The sequence below is a fragment of the Vidua chalybeata genome, chromosome 20 (genome assembly GCF_026979565.1).
Source record: "Vidua chalybeata isolate OUT-0048 chromosome 20, bVidCha1 merged haplotype, whole genome shotgun sequence".
In the NCBI taxonomy this organism is placed as follows: domain Eukaryota; kingdom Metazoa; phylum Chordata; class Aves; order Passeriformes; family Viduidae; genus Vidua; species Vidua chalybeata.
In genome coordinates, this window is record NC_071549.1 from 7,568,360 (window position 1) to 7,592,609 (window position 24,250).

At 50.9% G+C, this 24,250-nt stretch overlaps 2 protein-coding genes across 4 annotated transcripts in view; one reads left to right on the plus strand and one right to left on the minus strand.

The window, feature by feature from the left end:
• Nucleotides 1–25: 25 nt before the first annotated feature.
• On the minus strand, nt 26–11,631 carry TMIGD1 (transmembrane and immunoglobulin domain containing 1). Of its 3 annotated transcripts, none has more exons than XM_053961054.1 (7): nt 11,553–11,631; nt 5,614–5,710; nt 4,416–4,694; nt 3,357–3,635; nt 2,481–2,584; nt 2,180–2,208; nt 26–1,809 (listed from the first exon to the last, which is right to left on the minus strand). In XM_053961054.1, exons 2-7 carry the CDS (start codon nt 5,690–5,692, stop codon nt 1,806–1,808), a joined length of 774 nt encoding a protein of 257 aa, XP_053817029.1. In that variant the 5' UTR covers nt 5,693–5,710; nt 11,553–11,631; the 3' UTR covers nt 26–1,805. The 3 variants fall into 3 exon arrangements, with proteins under 3 accessions (XP_053817029.1, XP_053817026.1, XP_053817027.1); XM_053961051.1 differs by having other exon boundaries at nt 26–1,847; XM_053961052.1 differs by lacking the exon at nt 11,553–11,631 and adding an exon at nt 5,978–6,230 and having other exon boundaries at nt 26–1,847.
• The window catches only part of CPD (carboxypeptidase D), a 24,943-nt gene continuing 12,086 nt past the window's right edge, over nt 11,394–24,250 (plus strand). The window contains exons 1-6 of the mRNA XM_053961050.1: nt 11,394–12,082; nt 14,147–14,394; nt 21,016–21,158; nt 21,887–22,056; nt 22,581–22,948; nt 23,316–23,507. Of these exons, the coding sequence (XP_053817025.1) occupies nt 11,394–12,082; nt 14,147–14,394; nt 21,016–21,158; nt 21,887–22,056; nt 22,581–22,948; nt 23,316–23,507 (1,810 nt within the window). The remainder of the gene's footprint in view (nt 12,083–14,146; nt 14,395–21,015; nt 21,159–21,886; nt 22,057–22,580; nt 22,949–23,315; nt 23,508–24,250) is intronic.

A 24,250-nucleotide genomic window follows, 5' to 3' on the forward strand; every position in this document is an offset into this window, starting at 1 on the left:
CCCTTCACATGAACCCCTTACACCAGCCCCTCACACGGACCCCTCTTGGCGGCGCCTCACAGGGATCCCTCACAGGGACCCTTCACATGAACCCCTTACACCGACCCCCTTAGAGAGATCCCTCACAGGGACCCTTCACATGAACCCCTTACACCGACCTCTTCACAGAGATCCCTCCCAGGGACCCGTCACATGAACCCCTTACACCGACCCCCGCAGAGAGATCCCTCACAGGGACCCGTCACATGAACCCCTTACACCAGCCCCTCACACGGACCCCTCTTGGCGGCGCCTCACAGGGATCCCTCACAGGGACCCTTCACATGAACCCCTTACACCGACCCCCCTCAAGGGACCCCTCACAGGGACCCCTTAAACCGGCCCCTCACAGGGACCCTTCACATGAACCCCTTACACCGACCTCTTCACAGAGATCCCTCCCAGGGACCCTTCACATGAACCCCTTACACCAGCCCCTCACACGGCCCCCTCTCGGCGGCCCCTCACAGGGATCCCTCACAGGGACCCTTCGCATGGATCCCTCCGAGGGACCCCTCGCACAGATCCTCACACCGGCCCCTCACACGGACCCCTCTCACCGGCCCCGCTTGCCAGCCCCTCACAGAGCCCCCTCAATGTTCCCGGCTGCAGAACATCCCACACTGCCGGCAGTGGCCTCCCCGCCCCGAGGGGCTTCAGTGCTGGGGGCTGTTTGTGGCACAAGCTCGTGTCAGTGCCGGGGGCACAAGCTCATTTCTGCAGTGCTGGTGGCACCCACCCGGAGCACCCCCATCCCGCTGTCCCCAGCTCTGTCTGCACGGTGTCACCCCCTGCGCTGCGGCAGATCAACAGGAGGGTTTGGGACAGCTCTCCACAGCTGCTGGTGTTGAGGCTGAGTGCCCAGGAACATCAGGTGGCACCGCTGTGGCACTTTGAGGGACCTCCCTGAGCACTGGTGAGTCAAGGACACACTCTGGATCACACTCCAGATCAGGCTGCAGAATTTTCCTCTTCAGGAACTGCCCGCTCCTCTGAGAAGAGCACTGGTGTCTCAAATTGATTTACAGCACGCAGTGTTTATTGACAGTATTAGTAATGGACTATTCCAAGGCATGATGAGGCCTCAACAGCTTGCCAGGACCTTGAGAAAAGTGCTTGAGTGGCACTTTTGTTGGGGGAAGGGATGGATGGAGGTGTTTTCCACCCATCGTGGCGCTGGAGCAATCCCACTGGACCTTCACTGTGTGTCATCGAGCACTTGGGGCTGCCCCAAGCTCTGGTGAGCCACAGAGACTGGAGGTGCAGCAGCAGTGCCGAGTGCCAGGCAGATTTTGCCCTGTCAGGAGAAGCTGAGATGCCCACAGGATCATTGGGAAGGGGCAGAGAGTTGGGTGGCCACCACCCCAACACACAGCAGGACAGAAAGCAGCTGTCAGCCCAACACCTCACTTTATTTGTGTGCATCAGCATCACAATGCAGTAGAGATTCCTCTGTAGACTGATCCACAACCCACATGCCTGACTGCACATGCATTCCTTGTTGGAATAAGCATGGAGGGAAAGAGCTGGCATCATCTCATGCAGCCCACCTGCCTCAATGGTGCTGCAAGGAAAGGTTCCCAGGGACCAGTTCTAACAGTTCTGACCCTCTAAGCAGCAGCTTAGAATCAACAGATGCAGAGAACCACTTATATTTTGAAAAAACATATAAACTTGATCCCAAAAAAGCTGTTTCAGTGCTTTATCTCATCATCTCACACAATGGCTTTGGTTGACCACTAGAAATGATGTTTTCTGCGTGTTCTTTACCTGCAGCAAAATGAACAGAAGAAACGAAAAATCACCTCCTAGAAGAAAAAAACCATAAGTAAGGTGAATTCATCTGGGCTGTGTTCAGCTCCCAGAAAGCTGTCAGCAGGCTGAGGATAGGACTTTTTCCCTTCCAGTGGTTACATGCAGGGGTAGCCAGAGCCCTGGGATGACCAGGGAAGGGCAGGATTTGTTTGTGTCCTGTCATGTTCCCAGGAACCCCTCTCTGCTGGGACAGGAGGTTTGGGCTGATGTTCACCAGCCAGAGCAAGAGCTGGATGGATTTATTATACTGAGTGAACTTTTACAGGTTCTGCCAATTTTAAAGAAGGAATTCATTTGGAATAAGTGTGAATAAGCAGATACTTACAGAGCTGTTTCTCTTGGTTTCTTGAAGCACTGAAAAGAAAAGAAAAAAGCAGTCCTGTTATCTTTCATGTTTCCTGGCTGTGGGGATATTGTTACAAATACTGCAAGTACATAATGCCTTCCACATGAAATATCTAATACTTGATTTATCTACTGGTAATGCTAAAGCAGGAGGTAGTTTGTAGCAGTTTTCTAACAGTGAAAAGCAACATTATGAAACAGAATATAAATGGTAGGAAAAAAAACAGGGCACTGCAGCAAACAATACTATTTTTTTCCTATGAAACTAGAACTTGCCATACCTTAAAAAATTTATCTTTTCGAGCCACAATTCCAAAAAGTACTGTGATTGTAACCACCACGACAGCAGCAATAACAGCCTCCTTGGGAAAAACAGGTTTTTTATCTGTCAGGAAAGAAGAAGTTGGACATGTGAGAAATCCCTGCAGTCGCATAACCCAGAACATTTCACAGGACTGTGGAAAGACATTTCTTTTCCCACAGCTGTCAGTGCTGAGTTAGCTGTTGCTCTCCCTGCTGTCTGCAGACTGACTGTGTGTTAGTCCCCTGGAGAGGAGGGAGCTGGGCCTGTATTTTAGTGAACTGAAGAAGGACTGAAACATCAGCTCCTGAAGAAGATCCCCCAGGCACTGTTATGCTCAGAAATAAGGCTGTCCAGACACAGGTAACATTGCTTCCCTCTCTGTGCCAGGAGGACAGAAATGAAAGGGGTCTGGACAGAGGTGATTTTGTGTCACCTGTCTGAGCCCTGAGCACTCAGCCCCTGTAGTCACCTCTGAAGCACAACTTCTCTTGCCTTAAGCAGCTCTTTGGGCATGACAGAATCCTGTGGTCACAGTAGGATGCTTCAATACCTGAGGTGCTTTAAACCACACCTGAGTGTGCCCTATCAGCATGGAAAGAGCAGCAGTGGGATGAGCCTGCCCCGGGTCACACTTGCCAAATGCTTTTGAACAACAGGTAGAGCAGGAGAGGCCCTTCCTGGTGCTGTGCTCCCAGGCACAGACGCAGAGAGAGCTCCTTGCTGTTGCCCTCAGAAATCCATGCAGGGAATTTACCACACTCCACTTACCCTTCGTAATATAAATGGATTGTTGTCATCATAAAAGAGAATAGAGTTATTTTTAAAGCCTATTATTCAGCAGCAGCCTTGTTACCTTCAACTATGAGGTGGAAATCCCTTGTCCCATTTCCCAGGCGTGATTCCACCATGCAGGTGTAGGTCCCGTTGTCAGACTTTTGCACTTTTCTGATGGAGAGCTGACAGACCTCACTGGTCTGGTACAGCTCGTGGTGACTTTGTTGCAGGGTCAAGCTCTGGTTGTCCTTTAACCAGGTGCTTTGGGCTTGAGGGTTGGATTTGGAGTTGCAGGTCAGAGTAACATCTTTCTCTTCTTCCACATGGAGGGTCTCCTCTCCACTCAGCTGGGGAGGGACTGTGCACAGGAATGCAGTTCAACGGGTCATTAATAATGCTGCTCATAGACTCACAGAACCATTTAGGTTGGAAAAGCCTTCTCAAATTGAGTCCAGCTGTTAACCCAGCACTGCCAGGGCCACCATAAAACCATGTCCCCATGTGCCACATCTACACATCTTTTAAATCCCTGCAGGGATGGTGTGTGCACTGCTGCCCTGGGCAGCCTGTGCCAGGACTTGATGGCCCTTTCAGTAAAGGAATTTTCCTTAATACCCAATCGAAGCCTCCTCTGGTACAACTTGAGGCTATTTCCTCTTATCACTTTTTACTTGGGAGAAGAGACTGACCCCACCTTGCTCCAACCTCGTAGAATGCCCACATTTAAGTTCCCTTCACACATCCCTTGTGCTCCTTGTTCAGTGGTCTAACACATCACAGTAGTGCAGCCTTTCCTGATCCCTGGGAATGAGGAGGGCAGTCAGTGGCAGAGACTGTCACTCCAGTAATTCCTCTGCCCTGACTTGTATCCTTGGGAAATAATCTAGGTGGAGGCAGGGACATATCCAGAGTATCTTTCTTAAGGGCCCACCCACTCCTATAAAAGAGGCCTTAGATCAGCCATAAGATCACTGTGGGAAGGGAGTGTCTTATCACGTGAGTTATCTCCTCCTAAACACATTTTTTCTGGGTGAAGACAGCGTACAAGGGTGCAAAACACCGCCCAGACAGAGCTGCCCAGCCCACGACTCCATCCCACCCCAGGCATTCCACACAGGAATCCACCACGGCCACTCACACTGCACATCCAGGATCACAGACACCTGCACAGACTTGTCCCGTGCCAGCCTGCACGTGAAGGTGACTCCGTTGTCAGACTCGTTGACTGGGGATATGCAGATGTTGCTGATGTTCACTTTATTCCCGTCTTTCAGATCCACTTGCCCATCTCCGCGGTACCAGAGCAGCTCCTCGGCCTGGCTGCTGTTGTGTACGAGGCACGAGAGGGAGATGGCAGGGCTGAGCCCTGTAGACAGGGTGAAGTCAGCAGCATGGTTATTTACAGACAGTTCCAAAGCTGCAGAAGAAGGAGGACAAGGACATTTAAGCATCCTAAGCCATACTCTTCCCACAAAAGCTGCCCTGCTCACTTCTCCAGGCCTCCACCTTGGAGGAGGGATGAGACTTTCAGGTTTCAATCTAACAGCTGTTTCCAGGTGGAATGTTAGCTTTTGAGACAAGAAGCTGTCTTCATCTCAAAGCTCCCCCCACAGTTATTTAAAATAAAAATCAGGCTTTTGCAGCTGACTGCCAGAACACCAAAGCCTGACCTGTGACAACAAAATGAAGCCAGGACTGACCATCTGACACCCAACAAAAGGTCATTCCCATCCCATCACCGTCCTGCTGCCAATCACTGCTGCAGCACCACTGTGCTCACTGTTTGATACTCTGTTTTTCAGTTGGAGCAGGATGCCCTTGGGAGTGTAAATGAGTTAATCAGCCCCTCAGCTGTATCCTGGCTGCAGTTTGTCAAAGGTACAAACCTCAGGACATACTAAATGAACAGCCAGTATGGGAAATAAATTATTGTAATGGGATGAAACTCGCTACTGCAGCCTGGGCCATAGAATAATGAATGAAAAATATTGCTCCGATTATAAAGGTATTAAGGTCCTGTGAATATAAAGAAGTCTGAAGGTCCCTGTCTGAAGGTGTTCCCAGGTGGCCAAACCTATCACACTTCTCACTGCTTAGAGCAGGTTTGGAAACTGTGGCCTCATCATCCCTGCTGCAATAATGCTGGAAGACACTGATGTTTCCCCATTCCCTTCTCTGCTACTCTCAAATCAGAGGTCAGTTTTCACACAGTCCTCTGAGGATGACTTCCAGAACACTCAAAATGCTGCTGTGGCACATCACACAGCCCTGGGCAGTTTCAATAATTGGTGTGATGGGGCTTGGACGAAGCCAGGATGGATTTTTCCGTTGCTTACCTGTGGCCACACATGCCAAGAAGGAAACAGCAAGGACGGGCGCTCCGTAGGGGACGGCGAGGCTGCGTCTCTGCGCCATCTCGGAGCAGAGCTGGCTCTGTTGGAGAGAGGGTCACAGCACTGCTGCCTCTGCTCAGGGCTCGCAGGGGTTAATCCCTGCAGCCATCAGACACCCTGGGGAGAGCCCCCACAGCGGGCACGGGGTCACCAGGGAATAAACTGAGTCCATTGTTGCAGGGCATTTTCCAGTTCAGAGCAGATTCAAGGGGGTTTTATGTCTCTAATCTCCTTTACATGAGTTTGTTGTCCCTGATCACCTGTCAGTCTGGGGAACCCTCTTTGGATCATGTAGCACTGGACTTACCTTGGGAAGAGTCCCTGGAGAGGCTGCTTCTGCTGGGAAATGCACAGTTCTTTCCCCTCCTTATTTATAGGGTCTGAATTTTAATATTTTATGATCTTTCAGTAAGAAGTGAGTCTATAAAATGGGTTCAAGGCCTCGTTCAATTCCTGGATTTCTGAGCTCGCACAAGACTGAAGTATTTGCTGGGCTCTGCTGGCTGTTTTATGAGACTTTCTGAGGCAATGAGTAACTAATGAGAAAGTTCCTGCATAAGCCATAAAGACTTTCAGCCAAAAATAATACCTTTTTTCCCCCAGCTTTCTGTGTGTTCACAGCACTATTTCAAGCCACAAGGATTTTATCCTAGATTATCGTAGAGCAGGCGTAGACTCCCATTTGTCCCTTTCTGCCCAAAGCTGCATTGCCATGTCCTCCTTTGAGTGGAAAATGAGAAAATTCACTGATTCAGACTTTGAACTGCATGTTGGCAGAGAGAGAGCAGACATTGTCCTGCTCACCAGTGAGTACCCCCAGGTTGCTCTTGTGCTTAGCTCAGCCCTGGGCACCCCCAGCACAGAGCAAGGGGGTCTGTCCCAGCTGTCCCCTCTGCTGGGACAGCTGTGCCTGGGCTGTGTGTCCAGGGCACAACTGAAGTGCTTGGCTATGTGGAAATCTGTCTTGAGATTGCTGTTTGCACCTCAGCAGGGTGACGGTGACCTGGTCACAAAGCACGGGGTCCTTACAGCCTTCAAACGTGTTGTCACTGCTGCCAGTGTCCCTGCAGGCTCATCACTCATCAGGAATGGGCTCAGCAGAGCCGTAAAGTGCATTTCACGAGCAGGAGGAGCCTGGGATGTGTCCTTGGTGTTTCTTGGCCTGTGGACGCCGTGTCCCAGCTCAGTGACACAGAGATGGGCAGGGAGGGCTCCTGCTCTGGGGCTGCTGCCTGCACACACAGCACAGGAGCACACAGCACTGCTTATTGGTGGGGCTGTTGCAAACAAGGGTCACCTTTGAGTGTTTTTTAATAGAATTCTGTGTTTATGGGTTTACCCTTAAAACCAACAGGGAATCATTCTTGGTTTAAAAAGTATATGCGTACAAAACTCCCTTGAAGAGAGAGTTCTCAGTCTCCTAGAAAACTGTCCTGTCCTTGTAGAATTCAATTAAATGTTGGCTTACGATTCAGTACAAATTTTAATCCAAATGCTCTTCCTAGGAGTAAAGTGATTCCTGTGGTTTGGAATTAAGCTGAGTTGAAATAGAAAAGTATTCAAAGGAATGGACTGGGAAATGTTCTCCCACCACAACGTGAGCCAAGGGCAGGAAAGTGAAGCCCGTGCTCCCTCTGGTCAGTGCACTGCACTGATTGACACTCTGGAGAAGAAGGAGGTGGCTTGGAGTAAGTGAGGATGTCTAGAAGGAAAGGGTGGATTTTGGGAGTTTTAATGTAGAAAGGACAGTAAGGGAAAAGACTGCCAGACAACAGCTGTTCTGGGGGGGCTTTCTTATGATGTGAGGCCCAGCACCAGCTGGGACCTGGGTCAGATTCTGTCCCAGCAGGTCCATGACAGGCAGTGAGGTGAGCTGAAGTTTATCTGCAGCAATGGCAGCGTCCTCTTTTGCAAAGGACTTGGGATCTGCTGAAGGAAGAGGGACTAGAAAATCAAGGTGTTACCTGGCCAGAGGCACTGAAAGGCAGCTGTTTAGATCAGGTAAGAATTACTTTCGCAATGGCTTTTTACACTTTTCTTTTCATACAGGGTGTAATTAATCTTGTGGGTGTCTAATTACTGAGGTCTAGAGTTTTGTGGGTTGCGCTCTCCACCTTTCCATTACGTTTTGGAGGGAGGTAAACCTCATGTTCCAGAATGCAAAGCAGCCACTAATGACTCAGACTGGGAGGAATCTCTTCAGGGAGGCAAAAGCTCCATACATCTCCACAGCAAAGGATCCAACCCTCACATTTGAGGTACTTGGATCTGCACTGCCAAGGCTGGATTAGACAGACCATGGGCTAATGTCAGTAATCCACACCGGTTCCTGCTTGTCATCCTTATGGCAACACTGCACCAACAAACCCAGAATAAGACTGTTGTTAAATATGACTCTGAACAGCCTCAAAGGAATTAATTAATAAGCACCAGTCTATTCCTGGGTGTAATCCAAGCCTTAGAAACCTGAGCAGAGAAGATTTAGAACAAGATAAAGATTGAGGAGAAGTTTTTTTTTCCATCGGGTCTCTTAACCTCCAACTCCAAACTTCCCAGCAGTTGGGTTCTGCATGGATCTCCTCAGTGCCTACAGGAGCAGGGAGCACAATTCCTAATCCTCCACACTCTCACTGGCAGACGAGATCTTGATTTATACTCAGTAGTTGTGAGGGTTGATGGTTGCTCCTGGAGTCAGGGGCATGGCAGGATCTGCACAGACACGTGGAAACCCAGGATTGTATCTATGGTTTTGTCAAGCAAACAAAGGCTGTAACGTGGCTGTAATCCTGCTCCAGAAAACGTGTTTCTGCAATAGTGCCTGAGGCTCTGCTCTAAGGCTGCTCCTGTCTTCCTACTCCTTGTGGTTCCCCACATCTAATCCCTTCTTAATATGTGGGGCTACATATTTTGCAACATTTCCATTGTTGGAGGATGACTGTAACACCAAATGCAGCACCTCTCCTTGCCAGATAACTGGGCTGGAAACCGAGGCTGTCCGGGAATGCTGCTTGAACTTACTCAGCATTCCTGTTCCCTCCCACAAAACCTATTTTTCCAATGTTTTTATAAAACATTATGGAGGTGTGGTGTGCCCTGATTTCTCCCAGCCTAGATTCAGCATATTTCTCACTGATGAGATGGACAGATCTCAAGTATTTTTTCATAAATGTAATAGTAAATCGATTTTCTGATGATCTTTATATAAAGGTTCAAATGCCATGCCACTGAACACTGAGGAATGACGAGTGAAATTCCTTGGGAAGGAATAAGACTAGTTAAAGAAGCACTAAACCAGTGAATATTGTGAAATTTTAAAATAAATTCAAATGAAGAATAGGCATTAATGAAGAAACAGATCCTGGGATCAATAAAGTGGAAGAGAAGCCCTCAGGAAGGTGAGGCTCCAGCACAAGTGTTGGACGTGGATGCCACCTGCTGGGTACCCACCCACGGAAGCTGGCGAGGAGCAAAGTCCCCTGGGAGCGCTGGGAACCGGCTGAGATCCCTGTGATCACCTTGGCAGGAGTTCAAAGGCAGAAAATCCTGTAGAAAGCTGAAGGCACGGTCATGACTGGGGAGGATGTTAAACCTGGTGCCTGTTTCATGCTGATGGCAAGTACAGGACATTCCCGAGCAGAATTCCCAGAGCTACTTCTCTTTCAAGACTGTATTCTGCTGTGGCTGCTCTACAGCCTGAATTTCAGATATTTTTGTCTACCTAGGAACTTTCATCACCAGTGGGATTTCTTGGAAGTGCTCTCTGCTGGAAAACCAAGTGGTGATTTGATCTTGTGAAGTGCTGCCAAACAATATTAGCAGTTTTAACTTCCCTGCTGTGGGGTCATCCCTCGCTCCCTCTGAGAGGAATCTGCGAGGACTGAGCTGCTCCATCTTTCCAGTTCGTGGGGGACCATTTGCTGCATATCTTCAGGAGAAAATCACACTCCTGCTCCATGGTCGGAAGCACTGTGGAATGTGGTGAGGCAAAAGCCCCAGCTCCTGAGTAACCTTTCTGAGTGCCACAGCACTGGCACAAGGCAGAGACGAGGAGGAGGAGGGAGAGGAAGAGGAAATGGAGGAGGAAGAGAAGGAGGAAGCAGATCAGTCCCCGTCCTGCGTATTTGCTCACTCAGGGATGTGGAAGTCAGAGCTCTCCTGGGCTGGCCCAAGGAAATGCGAAGAGTTTGTTGTTACTGGCTGCTGAGCAAACGAGCTGGTGACTCATCAGCCTTTGCCACACGCTGCTTTTACAATTGGCCTGCTGGAGTTCCAGCCAACTGGGCTTTTATCAGCTAAAAAGGGAAATGAGCTCAGTTACATTGGGTAAATCCAGAGCAATCCGTTTGTAGACTGAGGACTTAAAGCTATATAATGGTGATCACTTCCAAGAGACCCAAATTCTCTCTTGACATTCCTTCTCCTTTTTGGTTTAAGAACATCCTGATAACTGAGGTATTTTGGCTTTTCCAATTTAATTTTATCTGGGGTATCTTTTTGATGGATAATCCCTGTTTCCTGCTTGTTCCTCTCCTAGTGATTGTGCAGAACAGATGAGCCCCAAGAAAGAGAAGCCAATTTACTCTCCCTTTCCTCGGGGCCCTTCTGATGCTGTACCATGCTTGGCTCACACACAGGTTTGCATCATCTGATCTCTTGCGCAAAGGATGCTGGAATGCCATGAAATGAAGGAGTCATACCCCTGATGGTTCCCCTGAAAATCAGTTTTATGTGCTAGACTTGGGGCTTGTGTCTCCAACAGGAAATGCCAGAGCTGGGAAGCAGATGTGTACATGAGATACTACTGGAAAGTTAAACAGGAATTGGCAGGAAACTGCTGTTGGAGATGGACACTGCCATTGTTTTATGGACTGCAAAATGATGTTTGCAGAGTAAGGTGTCCTGCCTTTAGTCCTTATCATCTCACCTGCCTCACAAAGGGAATTTGATGAAGCCCCAAAGTACTGTTTATATCTCTTCTGAGGCTCATGGCTGTGCAGTCACAGCCACATGCAATGCAAACATCACACTGTCAAAATGTCTTTAATCCCCAGAGGTCCGATCTGAGCAGGCAGCTCGCTCAGGGCTGGGGAAGACAGAGGCACCAGGAGCAACACCTTGTGCCCCATGAGCCACAACTTGTCACCGTGCCCAGGCAAAGGCCACATCCTTCCTCCCCAGCTCCTGGTTTGTGTTCCGGCTTTATCCGCTGGAGAGGTGGGGCCTGTCGTGACCCCTCCAAGGCACCGGGGCATCGCCCGGTGCTGCTGTTTGTGCCCCTGAGCGCAGTAACTCCGTGTCGGGTGATCCGCCTCTCCCGCAGCGGTGAGCGCCGTGGAACAACTCATGCTGTTCGTGAGGGCAAACAGCGAGCGCGAAGAGCGAAAGGCCTCATTGTCCTGAGGGAGGACAGAACCCCCCGCCGCCCTCGGAACCCCCCGGAGCCCGAGCGGCTCCGCTCCGCTCCCGCTGAGCCCCGCGCTGGGGCCGGCCCGGCGTCGGCCCGGGGCCCGCAGGGGGCGCCGCGGCGCACGGTAACACCCACCCCGTGACGTAACGCCACAGCCGCCTCTCATTGGTCCCTCACCGCCCCGCCCGGGCGGCTCCTCCCCCACGGCCGCCGCTGATTGGTGAGCGCGGAGGCAGGTCCCGCCCCCGGGGCAGCGCTGCCGCCCCCTCGGCCCGGACCCGGAGCGGCGCCGCGGGACCGGGGCGTGCGCGGGGCCATGGCGAGCGCGGCGCGGGGGCTGCGGGCGATGCCGCGGCTGCTGCCGCTCCTCTGCGCGCTGCTGCTGCCGCTGCCCTCGCTGCAGGGCCCGGCCCGCGCCCCCCACATCAAGAAAGCGGAGGCGGCGGCGGCGGCGCCCGGCGAGGCGCTGCGGTACCTGCACTCGGCCGAGCTGGGCGAGGCGCTGCGGGCGCTGGAGGCCACGGCCCCCCCGGGCCTGGTGCGGCTCTTCAGCATCGGGCAGTCGGTGGAGAAGCGGCCGCTGTGGGTGCTGCGCCTCACGGCCGGGCTGGGCCCCGAGCGCCCCGAGGAGCCGCCCGGCGGCGCGGCCCTGCCCGGGCGGCCGCAGGTGAAGCTCGTGGGGAACATGCACGGGGACGAGCCGCTGGCGCGGCCGCTGCTGCTGCGCCTGGCCTGGGAGCTGGTGCTGGGCTGGGCCGGCGGCGACGAGCGCATCGTCCGCCTGCTCAACACCACCGACCTGTACCTGCTGCCCAGCCTCAACCCCGACGGCTTCGAGCGCGCCCAAGAAGGCGATTGCGGCGGCGGCGGCGCCGAGGGCGGGCGGGAGAACAGCCGCGGCCGCGACCTCAACCGCAGCTTCCCCGACCAGTTCGGGGACGCCGAGCCCAACCTGGAGCCCGTGCCCGAGGTGAAGGCGCTCATCGACTGGATGCGCCGCAACAGGTGGGTGCTGCCCTGTCCCCTCCGGCGGGTGCGGCGCTCCCGGCAATGGGAGACCCTCGGATTCACTCCCCGAGGGTGTCAGCCAGCTTCCAGCCCTTCCCAGTGCTTCCCAGCAAGGCCTGGGGGGAAAGGAGAAATAATTTCCCCACCTGTTTATCCCCAGCCTGCCTCCCTGCAGCCGGGACCATCCTGCACTGGGGAGAGCATTTGGTGGCCCCAGCTTTTGTGCAGCTGCCAGGGAGCTGCACCAGCCCCGCAGGGCACAGCCCGTGTGCCCTGCTCACACCCAGATGTTGTGGCCTCCATGGCCATCTGCATGTCTCCCATCTCTCCGAGTTTATGGCTGGAAACTTCTCCCCTGCTTCACTGTGAGCTTGTCAGTGGGTCTTGCTCTTAGGGCCGATAATGTGTACTCCACAAGCTGTGGGATGCTGGAAATATTTGGGGTTAAGTGTCTGTGTACAGCCACGTTAACAAAGTTGTGTTGGACAGGGCTTCTTCCCCTCATCTTTGTGTTCCATGGGAAATTCCCTGGATTCAGCAATAATGTTCTGTGCAGCAGCATTTCCAAAGACATGCCCTGTTTCTACAGCTGCCTTCCCCACGAGTTGAGTTGAAGCACGTGGGGCTGAGCCTCGAGCATCCATGCTGACCTGTTCATCTCTCCTCAGTCCAAGGGATAGCCCAGGGGGATGCTGCTGTGCCTGGAGTGCAGCAGCCCAGGAGGGGAGATGGTGCCTTTAAAGCCCAGCTCTGGTGTGGGGGTCTGGGGCAGCCCCAGAAAATGCCATGGCCAGGCTGGGCGCTGATTTTTTCATTTGCCATGTGTTCTTCAGAGAGCTCTGTAAGGTCCAGATTACAAAGGTCAATGCAACCAACTGTGGGAATTGTGCAGAGAAAGCAGCAATGCACTGCAGCAAACTATGGCTCTCTTCCCAAAGCAGGGATAGAAGGAGATAAAGAGGGGGGGTCACAGTGCACCCTAGACACACAAAACGTTCAGCATCCCATAGGGTTTGCTCATGTTCAGGAAACAAAATTCACGTGAGCAAATGATCTTCATTAAAACTTGGTGGATGGCAGTGCCCATGGAGATGGTACTCCAGAGGAATTGCAGAAAGTTCAGAAGTAACTGCTTGTCCTAAGAATCCTTTAGGACAGCTCTGGTGCAGCACTTTGCACTAAAATCCCTCCAGATTTTAGTGGTTTTTGGTTCAGCTCAAAATTAGTTATTGCAGAAACTCATGTGCATTCTTTATATAATTTTGAAAATGCCTTGAGCTTTTTGTTTTATTTTTTTCTCTTAGTATATGAGGTGGGATTTGCTATCAGTCAGGGTGAAACAGGAAGAACGTGGTGCTTTGTGTGTCCCTCTGCCTGGCAGCACCAGTTAATACTGGTGTAATTGTTAGACTAACATAACTGCTGATAGAAAAATAAATGGGTAAACAGAACTGTTTGATTAAAAAGGGAGATAGTGGGTGTAATGCAATTTGTGTGCACTATTTTAAGCAAGGTAGAGGTATTGGTCACATTACCTCTGCTTGGAAACCAAATCCCATTTGAGCAAATGCACAGGAGAGCTCTTTTTCCCCTCAGTGCTGTGTTTGGTGGGAAGAGGAGAACAGAGAAAATTACCTTTGGGATTCATTGAAATGCTTGTGCAGCCTGTGATCAGACTGAAGGGGGATATGGGGCATGCCCTGCTATATTTTCTGACTTGAGATTTTAAAAACTCTTGTCTCACGTCCAGATTTTATTTGTGAGTTAATTCTGTTGCATAGTATCAGGTGTACTCAGAGCTTGACAAGAGTACATTGCTTTGTCTGTCACCGAGTTTGGGGGCTTGGTCTTAGGCTGCAGAAAAAAACCTGTTCCACCTCCAGAACTGATTCCACTTCCAGTATGTGCATTTTGCCTCATTACTCCAGAACAGAGTTTGGGGGCTCCAGAGGGCATGATTTGGGTGGGGAAGCAGCAGAATAACTGGTTGGGTGGCTGTAGCCAACTTCCTGATGCAACGTTTCCAGTCTGACTTTTTCTCCCTTTCCTTCCCAACCCCAGGTTTCTGCTCTCTGGCAATCTCCATGGTGGCTCTGTGGTGGCAAGCTACCCCTACGATGACTCGCCCACACACAGGCTCACAGGAGTTTACAGTAAATCAGCTGATGATGAAGTCTTCAAATATTTGGCAAAAGCTTATGCTTCACATCACCCCATCATGAGAACTGGCAAACCCAACTGCCCTGGAGAGGAGGGAGAGACCTTCCAAGATGGCATCACAAATGGTGCCCAGTGGTATGACGTGGAAGGTAAGCTGAGCTCACATCCAGACCAGTGGTGATTATCACAGAGGAGAGGACTGGGGGGTTAAGTGATATTTTTGGCTTTGAATGTGTTCTAGCAGCTTGAAATGAAGAGAGGTGGCATTGTGGGAACACCAGCTGATGAGTAACAGCTTGGGAGGTGTTTGTAGGGAAGAGATCAGAGCAAACTGAAGGGTTCTTTCTGACCCCCTTATGTAGTGGAGAGTTGTCCTGCACGTGGGAGGCTTCATTTGCCAAATGATTTCTTGTAGGTCTCTTGACAGTTGCTAAATTTTGATACAGGAAAGAGGAAATGATTCTTAACGGTATTAAACCAATGCCAATGTTCTGTGAGGTCTTTTAACCTCTGAGCATGTAAGTTTGTGATTATAGAATAACCTGCTGTAAAACTGTGTGAAATTTAGGTACGTGTTCTGAGCTAACCAAGGAGTTCTTGCTGGAAATGGGGTTTGCAGCTTTTCCATGGACTGCTCTGCTCTTAGACCTGTGTGGGAGGTGACAGCCTGCATGACCTGTTCTTATCCACCAGTGTGGGAGATCTGGAAGGGATCTGAGATTTGCCCTGCAGGGGCCTCTAGGAGAGCTCCTGATCCCTCCATTATGCAGCTGCACATGGAAGTGAGCTGAACAGGAGCAAATTACCTCCTGGTGCCACCACTCTGCCTGTGCAGCTGGAGGTTACTAGCCTGGCTCAGCCACGCAGTGGGTTGCTGTGTGTGTGTTGGTTTGGTTGAAAATTTAAATAATAATTAATGTGAGGAGAAGCTCTCATGGGAAAGAGAGCTCCCAAGTTGCCCCATTGCTGCGGCTCCTTGGTGGATGTTGTACAGCCACGGCCTCGCCAGGCAGGGCAGGAACTTCTGTGGTGAGAACATAGCAAAAAAGTTGCAGAAATGATGTCAAGAAGTTGTGTTGCTATGCTGCTCTGCTTTTTTCCCTTCTGCTGTGGCTGAGGGATGATGTCAGAAGTGCTGAGCAAGCAGTGACAGCCAATGTTGTTTATCCTTCAGAGCTTACAGCTTAATGATTTCTGGTAAGACACTGTCTTTCTGGAGCACAGGCTTTAAAGCAGAGTCCTGTATTAATTCTGCATCCAAGCTTGCTTGGGAAGGCTGGAGAGGGATCCATTATAGGGCCTGAGCACATCATCTCTGAGCTGGAAGAGGAAGGCTTGATTTCTAGCAGTGCTTGAATCATCCCCCAGGATTTCACTGGGCAAATAAGATGTCGTGTTCAAATAAGATGTGGTTTGATCTCCTTCTCTACCAGCTGTCTCCTTCCCTCTACCCTGCTGAGCACACTAGCCCTGGTGTTTGCAGGCTCAAGGTTCATTCTGCTGCTATGAGAAGTCCAGCAGGAGGAGAGTTTGTGTAATCTGGTGACTTGGCTTGCGAGGGAGCAGGATATCCTGGATGATCTGTGCTGCCTTGTTGTGGTGGCTGTTGTTACCGGCAAGCACCTCGGATGGGAAATTCCTTAACTGCAGCTCTGAGATCATCTGTCCTTGTAATGAAGTGGGGTGGGTGTGCTCTGAAAGGAAAGTTATTCCAGAGTTTGGGTCTGTGTTCCCCTGACCCCAGAGAGCTGCATTTTCCACTGCAGGGATGACTTTTTCATCCTTCTGCTTGGCCATGAGGCCGGTTGGTGACTGTGGCACTGATGTGTGAACCTTGCAGGCTGCCTTTGCTTTGCCATCAGGACAAAGAAATGGCATCATTTTCCTTTCACAGGAAATAAAAGATGTGAACTGCAGACCAGATTGCTCTGTGCTGCTGTCACTGTGGTTTATATCTCTCCAATAGCCTCCAGCACCCAGTCTCTGCAGAAAGAAACCCTTTCTCTGTGACAAGCCACAGGCTTGGGCTCAGCACCAATGGCTGTAGGGCACTCATGGGCAGAGATTGCAGGGAGGATGCACTGACGTGGACTCTGAGACTGGGACATTGCTGAGGGTGACAGCAGCAGTTCCCCCAGAGCCTAGGAATTCATGTAAAATGTAACCCAGGGAGAGCATGGGTGAACTGACCAATACCATGCATGTAATTTGATGTTGTGTCAATTCACCCCTTCGGGGTTGTAGGTTTTAGTGTTTATTTTTAGTAGTGGATGGAGAGCAGGCAGAGGGGAGTCAGTTGTAAGTGGTGTGACAGAAGCAGCAAAACCATCAGAGACGTTATTTTGAATCATTTGAGTTGCTCAGCTCTGTGCCAAGGACTGCAGAGGCTCGTGCTTGGATCAGGAGGCCTTTCCCAGGGATTGCAGAATTGAAATTGTGGTGAAATGAGGCTGGGGAAGCCCCAGTCCCTGAGCTGAGCTCTAGAGGTAGATAACCAGAGTTCCTGGTTCTGTGAGCGGTGCAGGGCACGTGCTCGAGGCCTCCAGATCAGGTTGTGCCAGGAGAGACTCCTGCAGGCTCCAAGTGAACTAAAGCCAGGAAAAACAAAGAAATGAGAACATAGTGTTTCAACAGGTGGAAATTTTCCTGCCCCATTTTATCATGTGAAATCAAATGTGCTGGAGAGCAAACTGCCACGGGATTCATTGTCCCAGAGTAACCAGTTCAATTTTATGCTGGTGCCAGACTCCATTAACTTCCATTTGAGTTTGCAAACAGCCTCTTACATGTGTCAGATCGAGGTGGCAAGTACAAACCATGGGAGTAATTGCTAAGGTCAAGTGTGCACAGAGGAAGATGGATCTCTGCCAGACAGCTGAATTTGGCTCCTGCATTCCAGCTGCTGTAGATAAGCACATTGGTGACTGGGATGCTTTTTAGAGGCTATCTCTGGTGTGCATGCTCTTTTGCTCTTCCTTTTTAACCTTTGAGGGTTTTAACTACCAAGTGGCTGGTTCAAATCAAGGGAATACATGCAAAGTTGGGCTGGGGTATGGAGAGCAGTTGAGAAACCACTCTCATCTTAGCTGTGGGCAGGATGTGCTTTGCCTTTGTGTTGTTAAGAGATTCAGATCAGAAACTAAATGCAGCATGAGCATATTTTGTGGGCAGCCTTGGAAGGTTTGTTTTTACATGCAGTCCCTTTTTAAAGTATATTTCCTTGTTGGTTCGACTTCCTCATGTCCAGGTGTTTGAGATGGTTCTGGTGTCTACTGGGAGGCACTTCTCAGGCTGAAAGTGGATTTTGGTTACCTGTGTGCTTACTGGGTTGTTTTGATTGTGGTTACCAGCCACACTGAGCTTCCCAGCTCGGTGCAGTTAAAATAAGTGCTGAGAACAGTGTGGCATCACTGTGGTGGCCTCTCTTTCCTGGGCATGGCAGAGGGCACTTGCACAGAGTGAGCTCTTGTAGAAGAAGCTCTCAGCCATGTCTTTCTGGAAACATGCACAATTTGCTGCACTTATGTGCTTGTATTTTCATGGAAGTCTTGCTGCAGTTCTTTTTGTTCTTGAGAGAAGCCTTGGCTTGATGGTTTGAATGTTTTAAGGCCTCTTTTCACATCTATCATGAGCTGCTGGGCAGTGCTGTGCTGGTGCAGCTCTTGGGACGACTCTGCCCTTGTCTTTGAGAAAAGGCTGCTGGGCTGGGCTGCTCTGGGTCATGCAGCTGCTGCAGTTGGAGGCCCAGACCTCACCTCCTCTGAGTTTCAATGATTGCAGGCTAATGGACCAGAACATTCTTCTGCCTGCTGCTGCTGGTGCTCACTCAGTCCCATGCTATGAGATAATAAATTCTGGGCAGAGTCAGCAACTTGTGCCACATATTGAATCATGTCTCCAGCTTGCTTGGTGCCATCTGCTCTCTCTGCAGAGCAGACATGACCATTTCTCTGCTTTAACTTAGCTGCAGGTTCCTTATCTGCTGATGTTTGTTCCAGTGAGAGCTGGAATTAGTTTTCTGCATAGTGCAGTTTGAAAATAGAATCCTTCTTGGCTGGCCTGGCAGGCTTCTCCTGGCACGTGGAGTATTTATGGTATCTGGATCCTCAGGCTTGACTCTAGAGAGCTGCATTCTCCTGGTTTGAGCTTGGCAGAGAGCAGAGGCCCCCCTGTCAATGTGAGCTCTGCAGTGTTTGTGCTGCAGGAGGCCTGGGATCCCTGCCTGAAGTGCAGTCCTGATGCTCAGGGAGTGGGTCAGAGCAGGAGGGAGGTTTGTTCTGAGCATTTCTGTGCCCTACTGCCAGCCAGGGGCTGACTTGCTGTGCCACTAAGCTGCTCACTGATAAAAAGGGCAATGGTGCTTCATGGGGAGGCTGAAACTTTTGACAGCATGGGCTAAAAGACACCCTGTGATAAAAATGCTGAAGTAAATCCAACGGGTTATCCCAGGTATTACCCAAACAGAGTAGAAGCGCTGTAGTCTGGCAGTTTTCTCCCTCAGATGTGTATTTTCTGCTCTGCTCCATGAATGTAGTGCCCTGCTCATGGCAGGCTGAGTACAGATCTCTCTTTACCACTGTGAGTCTTTGCATAGTCAGGAGAGGCTGTGCAGATGGTATGTGGGAAAATACGTAATTCCACAGGCTGTAAAAATAACTGTCCTGCTCTGGAACAGAGCCGTGTGAAGGCCAAATATGTGCAGTGGATACAATCCAAATTTTCAAGAATGCAGTGTACTACTTTCTCCAAGAGACAGTTTTACCAGAATTGATGTTGCAAGCTCTAATTTAGTCCGTTGCTGTTCTATTATGGGTGAGCATCTGTCCTAAATTTGCTTGAGTGGCAGATGAAGCACTAAATATGTTTCATAATGGCTCTGGTTTACGTTTTGGATGTTTTCAAATGCATTAACGTCCTGCTAGGAGCAGATGGTTATGGGCTGGCAAATCGTTTTGCTCGGTGTGGTGTTTACTGGCGAGAGAGCAGCCTGCTGTGCGTGCCTGTTCTGAGCCTGGTGACAGGAGCTGAATGAAGCTGAGGGTGGATCAGACCCACAGCCCTTGTTTCTCTAACCCCTTGAACTGAGTTTGAGAGTTGGAAAGTCCTCCAGCACATTGTGGCCTCCTGTGCTGGACAGAAAAGTCTCTTTCCTGTTTTGATGTCAGTCTGTGCACAAGCTGCAGTGCTCTCCTTCTGGCTGCAAGGGACATTTGATTTGTTACAATGAAAGCTCCATGTTCCCTTAGCAGCACACTCCCAGGAGAACTGAGAGGAACTGGGGCATCTTTGTTGTTGTACCACCTCACACATCTTCCCAAGGGCCCGTTCTAAATCCTGCTTTATGCTGTTAGTCCATCCCTGCTTTACCCAGCTGCAGTGGGGCTGTTGAATTCAGAGCAGTGGACTGTGACCTTCTGGGCCACCACCTCTGGTAGAAGCCTCCTCTGCTTGGTGAAGTGCTGCTGGTTTTCCCCTGTTCCTGCCCAGGCATTAACACAGCCCCTGCCAATGGCAGGCAGTGCATTTGCATCAGGATATTGATCCATTCTGGCTGCTTAATTGGCCAGTGCCATGGAGGGTCCCTCACTTCAGGGGGCTTGTGAATGATTAGGAAACTGCTCAAAGTAAATGAGCTCTTTTGGCAGAGCACTAATGCAGTGCTTCAGTGGGCCGAGCAAAGGATGGATGCACAAAATCTGCATTTCTAACAGACCTTCCTGCTGGGGCTCTGCAGGCTGGTGCCATGATACCTGTCACAGCTCTCTGCCTTCCTTCTCCTGGACTTGACACCTGCCTCCTGTGGAGAAAATGCATTGCTGTTCTCTGGGGGACTTCTGAGAGTCAGTTCAACTCCCTCAGCTCATCCAGAAGAAACTCTGGGCCCTTGTGTCCAGGTGACCCTGGTGGGAGTCATTCTGTTGCTGTGGAGGTCTCTGGGCTCTGGTTGCAGGTGCTGCTGTACAGGTTGGGTTGGAAGGAAGTGGTGGCCAAGGCTGTGACTCACCAGTCTGCCTGTGTTACAACTAAATAAGTTTGTGTAAACCAGAAGACTTTGTCAGCATACAAGAAACATAGTGTGGTGTGTCTTCCTTACTGACACAGCTGCCTGAGTGGGTAGTGGGAGCAATCCTTTCATGTGGTCATTTGGCTACTGTCATGTGGTGGGGTTTAGCAGGGTGATTCTGACACCTGTTTCACAGATGTGTGGTTTTGCCAAGAGGCTTTTGGGAGAACAGTTGTCCTTGAAACTGATTCCAGTGTGCAGATTTGAGCTGCCTGCTCCCAAGATGATAGTCTGGTTTTCTTTTCTATCAAAGACCTCAAACTTATTTTGCGTGAAGTAACCTCTCTTGCAGGCAGACCTCACAAATCTTGAGGTAGCTTAGAATGCTCAGGGAAGGACTTGGCAGCTGGAATGCTCAGAATCTGGTGTGCCTGCCCTGGCACACTGGGTTTGTCGTGTCTGGAAATGTGAAATGAACCTGTATGAATTCCCAAGAGCTGTGCTGATGAGTTCAGCTGATGGAGCAGTGAGACAAAAGGACTGTCACTTTGAGCTGGCTGTGGCTGATTTGAATGGCCCAGTGTTCCAGTTACAGCGTAGGGTGTCATGATAATGTGACTTGACTTTTCTCCTTAGCCTGCTCACTCTGGAGCTGGGGCAGCATCCTGGGGAGATGCTGTGTGGGGCTGAAGGACAAGGAGAAATAGCATCCTGTGGTGGGATGTGTGTGCATTGCTCTTGGGACATCTCTGCCTCCTTTCCTCAGGTGGGATGCAGGATTACAACTACGTGTGGGCCAACTGCTTTGAGATCACATTGGAGCTGTCCTGCTGCAAATACCCACCGACGTCTGAGCTTCCAAAGGAGTGGGAGAACAACCGGGAATCTCTCCTGGCTTTCATTGAGAAGGTAGTGAGGGCTGGGCTGGGTGTGGGGATGGCAGCTGTGAAGCCTGTGTGCCCATGGTGGGCTGGGAGCACCATGTTCAGGTGCCCTCGTGGCTTTGTTTGCTGTGTGAGGTAACGCAGATGCTGCAGCTTTGTTTGGAGGTCAGTGGCCACGAAGCTGCTGTGTTTCTCTGTGGTTCTGCCACAGCTCCCACATGCCCCACAGTACCAGAACTTTGCTCTTGTGGGGTGCAGCGTTAGAGGGACTGATTGGTGCAGATCTCCCTAAGTCATGCAAACTACTGGTTGGTCTCAGTGCCATGAATCTCCAGTGATGTTCACAAGCATCAACACTGCTGAGACTTTGGCTTGCAGAGCGCTCTACCAGGCTTTCTCCAGATGCTGTGTATGAGTTGGGTAGGTGACAGTTTAGACTTGGACCAGAGGCAGCTGAATTTAGCCTGTAACCCTGCTATGTTCATATTGCAGTTTGCCCATGTTGGTGAATTAGAGTTTGTTAGGGAGGGTCAATTCTGAGATCCTGCTGCCTTCCCAGTCCATGCTGGGATTGCTGTCCTTGCTGTCTGGCTGAGCACTGAGTCCTGAGCCCTTGGGTGCCTTTGCCTGGCAGCTGCCCCGCTCTGCTGCATTTGGGGAAGAGTGAGGGGGTATTGCTGCCTTAGGACATCTCCTGTCAGGTTCCCCTGATGTTGCCTGTCTTCAGCCAGGCCCTTGCATTGTTTTCCTCAGGTGCACATTGGTGTGAAGGGCTTTGTGAGGGATGCAATCACAGGAGCTGGCCTGGAGAATGCGACCATCGCTGTTGCCGGTATCGCTCATAACATCACAGCAGGGAGATCTGGTGATTACCACCGGCTGCTGGTGCCTGGGACCTACAACGTGACTGCTTTTGTGATGGGGTAATGTCTCTGTGGCAGCCTGTGCCCACACTGCCGACTGCTCCCATTCCTTCTCTTGATTTCCCCCCCTTTATGTATTTAAGGGGCTTGGCTGGAAGCTGCAGCAGTGAATGGTTCCAGCTCAGAGCTGCAGCTGTGTTTGTTCCTGCAGCAGACTGTTATCGAGTGCACAGAATTTCTGTCAACTTCTGTTTGACTCCTTGTATCAAATTACAACTTCTGTGCAGAGGGAGGAAGCGGAGTAGGGTTACTCCAACAGGAGTTTGTGTTGTCCCAAGCCTGGGCGTGAACGTGTAACTTGCCCCTCGGGCTGAGCCTGTGGACTCTTGCGAGGACAACAGTGGGGCTGGGTTTGGTGGCAGTGGGATGAGTGTCATCAGCTTGGTCCCTGTGAATGTCTCAGTCATTAACATCCTGGTGCATTTGGGCTGGGGGGAGTAGGCTGGAGTGATGGAGGGATTGCAGGGTGTTTTGGCCTCTGCTCTGCAGAGCCTTCTTGCTGAAGCCAGTTGTTTATTCCACAGTTACGCACCATTGACGAAAGAGAACATCGAGGTGAAGGAGGGAGATGCAACAGAAGTGAACTTCTCCTTGCAGCCGACTGTGATGCCACCAGCTCCTAATGCCACACAGCTCACGGCAGCGCCTGCCCCTGTCACTGCCATCACCCCCACCCCTGTGCAGGCTGAGGCCCCAAATCCAACCTCTGTCCATCAACCCATCCAACCCGTGGACTTCCGCCACCACCACTTCTCGGACATGGAGATCTTCCTGCGGCGCTACGCCAACGAGTATCCCAGCATCACCCGCCTCTACTCCGTGGGCAAGTCCGTGGAGCTGCGGGAGCTCTACGTCATGGAGATCTCTGACAACCCTGGTGTCCATGAAGCAGGTGATGTGGGAAATCCTCTTTAGCAAGGCACAAGTGCACTGGGAGAGGCAGAATGAAAAGGAGTGCAGAGCTGGCACCTCTCCTGAGAGACTGAGCTGCTCCTTGTAGTATCCTTTATGAAAAGTGTGAGTGTAGTAGGTGTTAAAAGTATTGCTGGTGACATCTGTGCTGGTCATGGAGCTCTAGGGAAGAACAAAGAGACTTCCATGAGACATTGTTCTTTTTGGGGTTGTGGGAGCAGAAGTGTGAATTTTAGGTAAATGCCCTCCAACAAAGCTTGCATGAGCAATGTTCAGGGTGGTGAGGTGTCTCCAAGCTGTACCATAGTGGTTATAATTGTCTCTGTGGTGTAACCATGTGTCTGCAGGTGAGCCAGAGTTCAAGTACATTGGTAACATGCACGGGAATGAAGTTGTGGGGCGAGAGCTTCTGCTGAACCTCATCGAGTACCTCTGCAAGAACTTTGGCACAGATCCTGAAGTGACTGACTTGGTCCAGAGCACACGGATCCACATCATGCCATCTATGAACCCTGATGGCTATGAGAAGTCCCAGGAAGGTATTGCTGTCTGTGCCAAAATCTCTGGGGTTCCTAGCTCTCAGAACAAGCCTTTGGGTTCATGGAATCCCTGGGAAATCTGGAAGCCTTGCTGGAGCAGGAATGCTCTCCACACAGGGAGGCTGGGAAGGGACTTGGTTTGTCCCTTTGTCCCCCTTTGTGGGATGAGTGGGTGGACCTTGATTGATGGATGCTGGAAGCTGTTGGGGAGAGCTCTTATACTTCAGCAGTGCTGTGAGCTGCCCCTCTTTGGGTCACCTGATGGTTTGTGGCTAATCCAGGGCTTTTTTGGAAAAAAGAAATTTCTTTGACACAGCTCTTGCTTGCTGTGCTTCGGTCCATTCTCTTAGTAAATGCAGTGTGGGAGCCAGGCTGTCTGCAGAGCACTTGTCCAAGGATAACATAGACTTTTATCATGAGGTTGAAACTGGCAAAAACATCCTTCAGGGAGGTCTTAGAACTACGTGGCTCTTGCAGATTGGCAGAACAGAGACTCTCCAGAATCACTTTCTGGAAGCAGACCTCTGCTTGGGTTTAACAAAGAACTTGTCTGGCTGGTTTGAGAAGGTGAGCTCTGAGGTTTCTGTGGTCACGACATCCGGCTGCAGAGATTGTTCATGGTCCAGTGCCATTCTGCTGGTCTGACTGCCCTGAGAGCCTGAGCAAACACCCACTGGAGGGGCCCCCAGGCATTGCTGCACAGGGCAGGCCACTTGGAGGGGAGGGCCTGGCTGCCCCTTTCT